Source organism: Crocuta crocuta, unplaced genomic scaffold (genome assembly GCF_008692635.1).
Source record: "Crocuta crocuta isolate KB4526 unplaced genomic scaffold, BGI_CrCroc_1.0 scaffold35, whole genome shotgun sequence".
NCBI lineage: Eukaryota > Metazoa > Chordata > Mammalia > Carnivora > Hyaenidae > Crocuta > Crocuta crocuta.
The window spans coordinates 6,264,112-6,274,636 of NW_027530625.1; the positions used below are offsets into that span (position 1 = coordinate 6,264,112).

The 10,525-nt window shown below is 57.7% G+C and overlaps 1 protein-coding gene across 1 annotated transcript; it reads right to left on the reverse strand.

Annotated features, from left to right (window-relative positions):
* On the reverse strand, positions 1–10,508 carry PTGES (prostaglandin E synthase). Its single transcript, XM_077768376.1, has 3 exons — positions 10,261–10,508; positions 7,624–7,706; positions 1–1,166 (listed from the first exon to the last, which is right to left on the reverse strand). The coding sequence occupies exons 1-3, from the start codon at positions 10,387–10,389 to the stop codon at positions 917–919; spliced, it is 462 nt and encodes a 153-aa protein (XP_077624502.1). The 5' UTR covers positions 10,390–10,508; the 3' UTR covers positions 1–916.
* Between the last annotated feature and the right edge of the window lie 17 nt (positions 10,509–10,525).

The following is a 10,525-nucleotide window of genomic DNA, read 5'->3' on the forward strand; positions in this document are numbered from 1 at the left end:
TTTGCAGGGGGGGTGGGCTGAGCCGGACAGACCCTTCCATTTAATGATTAAAGCCACACACATCTTAGAACAAGGGTCTAGGAGACACACAGGGGATGCACATTTGTGGTTTTCAAATCTTGCAGATACTGAAGGAGCCAGACAGTTCCTTTTAGTGGTTCGTCATTCAAGGCCCATTCTCCCTGCTCTATGGCCCTTAGGAGAGACTAACTGCTTTGGAAGAGCAGCGACCCTCACTGTGGGCCCCTCCTCGGCCCCTGCACGTGGTGGGGGAGGATCCAGCAGAGGAATGAAGACTGAGCACGGGGAGTGTCAACAGGCTCCAAGGAATGGAATCCCACCCCCACCTCGCCAAACTCCCACCACAAAAGAAGTTGCAACATCACACCCCACCCCGTCCGGGGTCCTGCTTCTTGAGGGGACTTGGCAGTGTGGCTCCGGGCCCGGCCATCGTTGGGACACGGGGGACCTTTATAAAAATGTAGATGCCTAGGGTTCCCCTCTAAACTAGCCGAATTGGAATCTTGGAGGGGCAGGGGGTCTCCAAAGTTTGCATTTAGTACAGCCCTGCATCCAGACGCTCATTTTCTTTAGGAACCTGAACTGGGTCTCCCTCACTCTCAGGGACGAAGAAGGAATGTGGCTTTTCCTGCGCTGGTGTTTGAGTGGAAGGATGTTCTGTCAATTTCAAGAACCGTCGCTACATGGTCCAGGCAGTCACTTCACCCCGAAATCCACGAGGCACGCGCGCCCACGTGCGTGTGCACACACATGTGCCCACGGTGCCCGGGACCCCGAGCTCAGCAGGTCGCCAAGAAACCAGGTTCCCGGGGCAAGCACGATCTGGAGGGGACGCCCGGCCCCCCCAGGCACAGTCACAGTGGCTCATGCCGGCTGAGCCCTTGGCAGCCGCTGGTCACAGGTGGCGCGCTGCTTCCCAGACGATCTGGAGGGCCATGGAGGCGCAGGGCAGCTGGGCCAGGGTGTAGGCCAGGGAGCGGGTGGGCGCCCGGAGCTTGCCCAGGTAGGCCACGGTGTGCACCATGCGGCCCAGGAAGAAGATGAGGAAGTGCATCCGGGCGACGAAGGGGTTGGGCCCCAGGAAGGAGTAGACGAAGCCCAGGAAGAGGAAGGGGTAGATGGTCTCCATGTCGTTCCGGTGGGCTCTGGGAAGGCAAGAGTGTGCGGTCAGCCAGGCCTCAGCATCGAGAGGGTCCTGGGGGCCCCCCAACACCGGAGACCACCTCGGGGTGCCGGACTCGAGTCCACGCATGGCCCGGAGAAAGAGACACCACCGAGGTAGAGGGCACAGCAGCGGCAAGCCGGCGCCTGGTAGCAGCTGAGGACACAAAACCCCACTTACGGGCTAGTGGCCATGACAGGCAGGCTGGGGTTTCCTTACGAAGCCCTGGGGCGCCCCAGGACCTGGCCCCAGCCACACGTTTCCCTTCTGGCCTGGGACGCCGGCTGGGAAAAGTGGGGCTCGGGGAGGTCGAGAGCCAGAGTGGAGCCTAGGTCCGAGTTGAACCCATGCCCTTTACCACCTGGGCAGGGGTCCTCAGGGACCACCCTCCTCCTGAATGCAGGTGCCTGGGCCCTCCCTGGTGGCAGGGGCTAGAGCCTATGAGCCTGAAGCCCAGGCCTAACTGTCTTGCCCTGCCCCCAGATATCAGCAAACCCTCCGACCTCTTTCAGGAATAATAATAACAGAATCATTTCTACTCACTGGAGCCAGCTAGTCACCGGCCCCCTGGGGAAGCTCTTCATTTCCTTGATGCTGTCCTGTCTCTTTTTGTTTGTTTGTTTATTTAAAAAAATTTTTTTTAATGTTTTTATTTATTATTGAGAGACAGAGAGGGGCGGAGCGTGAGCAGGGGAGGGACAGAGGGAGACACAGAATCTGAAACAGGCTCCAGGCTCTGAGCTGTCAGCACAGAGCCCGACACGGGGCTCGAACCCATGAACCGTGAGATCGTGACCTGAGCTGAAGTCGGACGCTTAACCGACTGAACCCCCCCAGGCGCCCCTTTGTTTGTTTAAAGTGATCAAGTGTGTACGTGTGGTGGTGCTGGGGGAGTGGAAGGGCTGTGTCTGACCCGGCCGTAAATACATGACCAAGAAAGAAAACTCACCCCCTTCTGCTAAGAGTTGGTTCACATTTTCCATGACTCTTGCTAATGGACAGCTTCACGGGGGAGGAGGTGGGAAGGTCAAGTCCCACAAATTAGAGACCCAACCAGAGCCCGAAGCCGGAGACGGTATGTTGGAAGAATAAACAGGAACCCAGGAGGGGGGCTGTGACCTCCGTCAAGGACAGGCTGCGTGCGTGAGGCAAGGGGACTCCGCAGGAACCCCGGTATCTCCTCCAGTCCCTTCCAGCTGGAAGGCGTTTCACCAAAGCTGCGGCCGCCACAGGGGCGCTGGGCCAGGCCCAGCCCGGCAGCTCCTGCGTGATGGCCTGAAGCAGATTCCTTCTCGTCCCTCCCACTTGCAAGGAGAGCCTCAGGCAAGGGCCGTGGTGTGCCGGCCTGACCCAGGAAATGGGGCCGGGCAGGGCAGGGAGGAGGCCTTAATTCTCAGCCCAACGCCACAGGGGTCTCGGCCCAGTGCCTGGGTGGGGGGTGTGTTCAGAAGGAGAAATTTGAAGCCTGAACGGATCACTGGGGCAGGGGAAGAACTTTCCAGGGAGCAGGCGAGGCAAGTGCAAAGGCCCTGAGGTGGAGATGAGCGTAGGGTGTTCAAGGCCCGGAAGAGTGGCCCGCGTGTCTGGAGTGGAGTGGCATGAACAAGAGGGAGGCAGGTCGAGAACAGAAGACGGGTCTTGGGGCCTGGAAATCAATCAGAGCGTACAGAGGCTCCCGCTAGCCCAGCAGGGCCTGGATCTTTCTTGGCGCAAACTCTGGACACAGCAGGTAGCTGTGGGGAAGGGCGGGGATGGGCAGTCCTTATGGAAAACCACGCACTGGTCCTGAGCCCACCCCCGATCTCCAGCTCTGGGCCCAAGGTCAACAGTGAGGGAGAAGAGGTGGCTGGGCGCTGAGAAAGACTTGGAGGCTCTGACCCTCAGCATCCAACCCCCCACCCCACCCCACTGGGAGCCTCCCGGCCAGTCCCTCCTCCCTCCTCCCTCTGGTAGGGACCAAACCACAGCGGCGGGGGAGGGCGGGTGCCCCACAAAGCCAAAACCGCAAGTGGTGTCAAGGACAGGGAGTTGTGGGGAAATCAAAGGTGAGGCAAGAAAACTCATTCCCCTCCCTGGGGGCCCGGATGTGAACCGACAGACGCGAAGGGAGTCACGTACCAGGGAGCCGGTTGGGCAGAAGTGTCATTCCAATAATAAGCCCTTTTTAACATAAAAGTCACCCAAAGCAAATCCCCGCCAGACTGGACTTGCTGGGTTTCCTGCGGCCCGGGGCCGCCCCTCCCCCTCCGCACACGTTGCAACACCAGCTGCAAGACTGCAGGTGACCGTGGGGAGAGGGAGGTCTGTGAGTGCCCCCAGGCAGCTGGCAGGACAGCTGTGGCACGTCCGGCCTCATCCCTGGGCCTCCCCGCCGCCCACGCCGGCCGTGCCCTCGAAGGCAGCTTTCACCGTTGCTCAATCTCAAGGGCAGGTATAAAGTGGAGCAAAGCCCCTATTGCTGCAGAGCCCGCGGGCCTGGGCTCAACCGTGTGGCCTCAGCAAGCCCGCTCTGCCTCCAGAGATAACACAGCCTCCTGGGGAGGCGGCTGGGGGGCCCAGCGGGTTGGCATCCATCTACAGGGTGCCCAGAACACGGCTGTCGCCGAGGGGCCGCGTCCCCAGGCACCTGCCGTCCTCCTCGCCGCCATCCCCAGCCTCGTCCTGGACACGACCTTGAACGCTAACCTCACCCTCTCGGGTTTGCCAGCCAGGCAGGAGCCTGTGGTTCTGCGTGCCTCGAACCCGCTCCTCGGCTTCGGTTCGCCGTCCACAAAACCAGAAGGACTTCTTGTAGGGCTGCGATTTGGGGACCGATCTCCCTACAAACCGGTTCAGTCGGATTCGGGCTGCGTGCTCCAAGGAATCGAAACATTGCCAAGCACGGCTCAAGTGTTTGTCTCCCTCCCTTGGGGCCACTATGATACACCCTCCCCGAGGTTTCCCCGCACGCAGACTCGGGATTTGGCCCACAGGCACCTGACCAGGAGGCTTGGGTTGGTGTCATAAAAGAAGGTGGCCTGTTTCATCATTTCCCTGGGAATCTGGCTCCCGGTTTCTCCCAGAGCCGGGCTCACGTTTCGGCTCTGGCGCGTGGCTGATCTGCAAGGCCGATTGGTCCTCTAAGAACCAAGATTTAAGTGCTTTCCTATTTAAGTGCAGGAGGGCGACCTTGACCGCACCATGAACTCTGGTCTAATATTTAACTAATTTCTGCTCCTAAGGCATGACCCCCTCAGGTTCCAGCAAGTTCTCCAGCAGGGGATGATGGGATGTGTGATTCTCTGAGCCCTGCACCTTCACGGTTCCACGATATTCTGTGAATATTCTGTGAAGGCAGGAGGAGGCAGAGGAGCCCCGGGGGAACCCCCAGACCTGCCGTGGTAGGTCCCCAGTAAATACCAGTACGTGGCACGTTCCCTCCACCAATAAGCACTTGCAGAATGGATATAAAACGTTTGGTAAGAAGTGCTCAAAAAGTGCTGAACTGGGGCGCCTGGTGGCTCAGTGTGTTAAGAGTCCGACTTCGACTCAGGTCACGATCTCGCGGTCTGTAAGTTCGAGCCCCGCGTGAGGCTCTGTGCTGACAGCTCAGAGCCTGGAGCCTGTTTCAGATTCTGTGTCTCCCTCCTTCTCTGCCCCTCCCCTGCTCACACTGTCTCTCTCTCTCTCTCAAAAATAAAAGTAAACACTTAAAAAATGTGCTGAATTCAATTCCAGCCATTTGAGCATCGCTGCTATAGATAGCGGGTCATTTGGGTCGGAAGAAGAAATTGTATTGGGTACGCACAGAAGCATTTTGGCACCACACGGGTCTGTTATCTCTCCTTGGCTTGGTGGCAGCCGGTAAAAATTCACCAAAGTGCTCATAAGCTCCCGTAACCACTCCTGTGCCACAAGTAAGCTTCGCCACGTAGAGCGCGTGTACCCCGCGAGAAGCTAAGCACACCCCCGTTGGTGGCTGCGGGAGCAGCTCAGGCCATCCACGGTCACGGCCGCCTGCTCCCTCGACTACTCGGGCCCTTCCCCACCATCCAGGAGAGTCAAGCCAACCACGGGGAGGGTGGGGTAAGGGTCACCAACATGGATTCCGATACGGGTATGGCTTTTGTCCACTAACGTAAAACTAGTGCTTAGCACAGCGCCTCGTACATAGCAGTGCTCATTACATGTCAGACGGATGGATGGATGGATGGTTGGATGGATGGATGGATGGATGGACAGATCTCGTAGGAAGAGCCACACACACTAGCTATATTAGAAAGGATGCAACAGCGAGGGGTTTTCACTTCCTACCTTACACAGCTCTGTCATTTTTAAAAACCACAAGTATGCATATTGTTTTCAATGGCCAAGAAAACAAAAAGAAAAATAAAAGCGCTCTCTCCCAAGGAAAGAATCCTATTATTTATATTTCAGTGTCCCACCCATTTCTGCCCACGGTGCAGGGAAGGCCCTGGGAACTATGGGAGGGTTTGTCTCCCGTCTCCCCCGCTCCCCGTGCAGATTCTCAGCCTCCTGCCTGTCCCTCAACTCCGCTGACAGCCCCTGTCCCCTGGAAATGCTGCCTTCTCACTCTCCAGCCCACCGGGGTCAGCCAGCCCCAAACCAACTTCCAAAAACCCAGCATTCAGATGGGTGGCCTGAAATCAACATCAGGTCTCCGATGGGATTTTACGTAGCTATTTTTAAAAATTTTCAATGTTTTTATTATCTTTATTTTTGAGTGGGGAAGCCTGTGAGCAGGGGAGGGGCAGAGAGAGAGGAAGACGCAGAACCCAAAGCAGGCTCCAGGCTCTGAGCTGTCAGCACAGAGCCCAACGTGGGGCTCGAACTTACTGTGAGACCATGACCTGAGCCGAAGTCAAGACACTTAGCGGACTGAGCCACCCGGGCGCCCCATTTTACACACTTATTTTTAAAGAATCAGTTTTTGAGTAACATTTACTGATGTGGAAAATGCTCATGCAATAATGTTAACTGAAAGAGAAATATCAGAAGCCCCCGGGCATACAATGCACATGGTACTTTTATGGAAAACATTTACAGAGGAGCTGGATGAAGAGCGTGTTAGAGGTTGGCAGGGATTAGAGTCGGGCCTGGTCTCCCTTTCCCCTCTGTGTGTGTAAAATGCGACCCAAATCGTTGACAATCTGACTTTCATAAGGAGGAAAATCGTTTTTGACCGACTGGGGGGTTGCTCAGCAGAGGGCATGATGTCCAACTACACTCTGAACAAAAATGCAAAATAAAACCAAAACACAAATTTTCACCCATTCCACTGGCAGGATATCACATTTACAGTGGAGACACTGGCGCCTGGGGGCCTCAGTAGGGTGAATGCTCAGCTTTGTGATCTAGCAGTTCGTGGGTTCGAGCCCCATGTCAGGCTCTGTGCTGACAGCTCGGACCCTGGAGGCTGCTTCTGATTCTGTGTCTCCCTCTCTCTCTGCCCCTCCCCCACTCACGCTCTGTCTGTCTGTGTGTGTCTCTCTCTCAAAAATAAATAAACATTAAAACAATTTTTAAAATTTAGAGTGGAGATGCTGACTGGGGCAGGCACACGGAGAGAGCTCTCCCACGCCAGCGGTAAAACTGGATTTGTACACCGTTCGGCAGTATTCCTCCCCGCTTGAGTGCATTCTGCGGTTTTGCCTACACGTCTGCATGAAGGCAGATGCGAGAGGTTTTGACGCACTCTGTTCCTTACAGGGAAAGACAGAACGGCCTTGCGGAGGGGACCGGGGCAGAGTAATGGCCTGAATTCTATAGCGCTGATCCAGTTGAAGGAGACCCCGCGGTGAGCTGGTGTGATCCCTGTTTTTCTCTGAAGGGACCAGTGGGTAAAGTGTAACACTTTGGGGGGCAAAAAGGAAAAATGCTTACAAAAACAGTGCTTGTAAGTGTGGAACGCGTCCCTGGGAAGATGCAGAGACACCAGTAAGGGACAGCGTTTGGACCCAGAGAGTGGAGTGGGTAGGGCCTGGAGGTCAGAGGTGAGGGGAGACTGAGTTCTCCCCGGGCACCCTTCTCGAACTCTAGAATCCCGAGTCATGAGCATGCATTACTTTTCCTAAGTCAAGAGGGGCGCCTGAGTGGCTCAGTCGGTTAAGCGTCCGACTGCGGCTCAGGTCATGATCTTGTGGTTTGTGGGTTCAAGCCCTGCGTCAGGCTCTGTGCTGACAGCTCGGAGCCCGGAGCTGCTTCGGATTCCGTACCTCCCTCTCTCTCTACCCTCTTGGGCTCTCTCTCTCTGTCTCTCTCAAAAGCAAATAAAAACATTTAAAAAAAAAAAGAAATTAAATCAACGAATAAATCAGAACTCTCTGAGGGAATCAGAAGGCAGACGACCTCGGTCCCCTGGGGATCGCCCCCCCAACCCCCGCCCCGAGCGGGGCCTGGAGGGCCAGACCATGGCCAGGCTGGGGCCCGAAGGTACTTGCCTGAGGCAGCGCTCCACATCCTGGTCGCTCCGGCAGTACTGGGGGCCTCCGTGTCTCAGGGCGTCCTCAGGGTTGGCAAACGCCTGGAATACATCAACGACAGTCAGTGGCCTAGTTCCCCACTGGCAGGTGCTGGCTGTCCCCGTGGCCAAGGCTGCTACGGACTGACTGTGCGCCCTGCAAATTCATAGGCTGAAAGTGAACCTCTAAGGTGGTGCTGTTAGGAGGGCGTCCTTTGGGGGTGATTAGGTCGTGAGGGGGCGCCCTTGTGAATGGGATTAGTGCTTTTAGAAACCGGACCCCAGAGAGCTCCTTCTGCCCTGGAGGGCACAGCCAGAAGACGGCCATCTGTGAACCGGGAAGTGGGTCCTCACCAGGCACGGAATCTCCAGGCACCTTGGTCTTGGGCTTCCAGAACGGTGAGAAAGAAGTCTGCTGTTTGTAAGCCCTCCCTCCCCGCCCACCCCCCTCAGTCCATGGTACACTGTTGTGGCTGCCAGAACAGACTGGCTTTCAGGAAGCTCAGTCTGATGGGGAAATTGCCAATGAACCAGGGAAGGCTGGGTGGTGAGTGTTAAAAAAAAAAAAAAGAGAAGACAAGGTTGGCCTTGAGAATCTTCGCAGGAGCCCTGACCAAGTCTGGGGCGTCAGAGAAGGCTTCTCTGAGGCAGGGGCATTCAAGCTGAGGTTTGAAGGAGGCAACAGTATTAACCAGACGGAGGGTGGGCTGGAGAAATAGCATTGAAGATATACGGGAAAGCACGTGCAAAGGCCCTGGGGTCAGAAGAAAATGGGGAAGTTTTTGAAGAACAGAAAACTGGCATGGCTGGAGTAGAGAGAGTGAGGGACAGAGGCCCAAGATGAAGTTGCTGGGGGTCTGGGAGGCACTTAAGACTTTGGACTTTGAACTAAGAGCGATGAGAGGGTTCGAAGCTCCACGCAGACTAATTGTCCATTTCTTCATGTCCCTGAGCCTCAGCCCCCTCATCTGTGAACTCTGGATCAAATGGAGCTCATTTCCCGCATGAAGGGTGCAGGAGAGAACTGGAGAGGCTTCCGCCCCATGCCCGGCACTGGGAGGGGACGGCATTGGGAAGGTGCTCCATGAATAGGCGGGCAGACAGTAGACACTCAGATCACGCTTCGGGTCACGNCAGATCTCAGCAGCACACTTTCGAGATTGCTCATCCAATGGCAATCATGAAACTCATCAGACTCCTGAGCCCTGGTGACACTGGTCCCCAAGCGAGGCTGTGTTCCCCCTGCCCCAGCCCTGAGGCCCACGCCTGATCATGGTCAGGGTCCCCGCACCCGGAATTCCCCTCCACTCGCCCTGCACTCAGGGAATCACCAAGTTTGAGGGTCCGGCACAGATCCGTGGATCCACGGCTCCCTTCAAAGGGCCTTAGTCCTGGCTCTGAGAAGTGGCTCACTCGGAACGACAGACCTGGGACACCAGCCCGCCCGGCCGGGAGCCAGTTGTAGTGCAGGCTGAGGAGCCCCTGTGGTCGGAAGCCCGAGTGCTACCTTTCACTGGGACGAGGGACAGGCCTTTGGATGCGCTCCCAAGAATGAGCTGTGGCTGCTGCCTTCGAGTTCATTCCAGCTGTTCACAAGTACTGGGAGCGAGCTCCGTGCCAGGTGCTGAGCTCCCCGGGCTCTAGCCTGACCGATGAGGAAACAGCTTCCGGACTTGCCCCAGGTCCAAAGCCGGTGGGCAGAGGAGCCAGAGGCCACGTCTGTCACCTGCCCATGAGGTGGCTCCCAGCTCCGGAATCCCGGAGTAGAAATGGGAGGGAAGCTCACATTGGGACCGTCAGGAGCCTCGAGGGGACAGCCCCGGGGAGAGGCCACTCTCGGTTTCCCTCCTTCCATCCCCGAATTCACAGTGAAGGGGGAGGAGCTGGACGCCTGCACCTTGCTGTTGAGGGGTCTATCCCCGTCCCCTCCCACCCCCAGGACAAGTTGTGGAGCCGGACACCCCTGTTAGAACCCCGCTGAGACCGCACACGTCTCCTCTCAGCCTGGGGTCCTCACCTGGAAGACAGATGAATGTGGCTCCCACCTGCCAAACGCTCAGCTCCACGGAAGGACTCAGCGGGTGACCGCACCTGGCCCTGCTGGGTTCCCGAGTCCCACATCCAGGACGAGGACGGGGCAGGGGGGAGGCAGTGGTGTGGGTGCCTCTGGGCGTTAAAGCTGCCCCACCTTCACCCCTGNGCCCCGGCCCCTGGACGCGGCCGCCCGCCGGTTGCTAAGCCACCCGGCCACTGCGTTGGGAATTTCCACTTGAAAGTTCCTGGGGTTCCTGTGTCCCCAGTTCCCGCTCCACCCACGTATCAGATCTCCGGTGCCAGGTCTCCGCGAGGCTTCCTGCTGTCTCGTTCCACCCTCCGGGACCTGCTGCTCTTTGGGCCAGAACTTACCTGGTGGCAGCAGCGAGGGAGTGAACGCTCTTAAAACTGAGGACAAGAAGGGGCGGGTCCTGCCATCCCACAGGACTCGGAGGGTCACCTGCCCTCACCTTCTGGCCCCGGAGACGCCTCGGCCAAGCGTCCCATCCCCGCACCTTCCCGGCAGGGCAGCGAGAGAGCGCACGCAGGGGCTGGGGGGGGAAGGGGCTCCAGGGGAACGTACCTTCTTCCGCAGCCTCACTTGGCCCGTGATGACAGCCACCACGTACATCTTGATGACCAGCAGCGTGCTGCAGAGCAGGAAGGCTGGCAGCGCCTGGCCGCTGGCCAGCGCCAGGACAGGGGCAGACATCTCCGTGGGCAGGGCAGGCGCGAGCTCTGGGGCAGGCGGCGACGGCAGGGCAGGCGTGTGTGGCTCTGCCTTTGAGCGGGGGGGAGGAGGAGGCGGGGAGAGCCTGCAGGGAGGCCTGGCTGTGCTGAGCACACGC

Excerpts from the sequence above, each read along its gene's own strand:
- PTGES (XM_077768376.1), bottom strand. The coding sequence starts at position 10,389 with ATGTCTGCCCCTGTCCTGGCGCTGGCCAGCGGCCAGGCGCTGCCAGCC. Across the intron at positions 7,707-10,260 it reads AAGTGAGGCTGCGGAAGAAG|GCGTTTGCCAACCCTGAGGA; the intron begins GTACGTTCCCCT and ends GATGTATTCCAG. Across the intron at positions 1,167-7,623 it reads GATGTGGAGCGCTGCCTCAG|AGCCCACCGGAACGACATGG; the intron begins GCAAGTACCTTC and ends TTGCCTTCCCAG.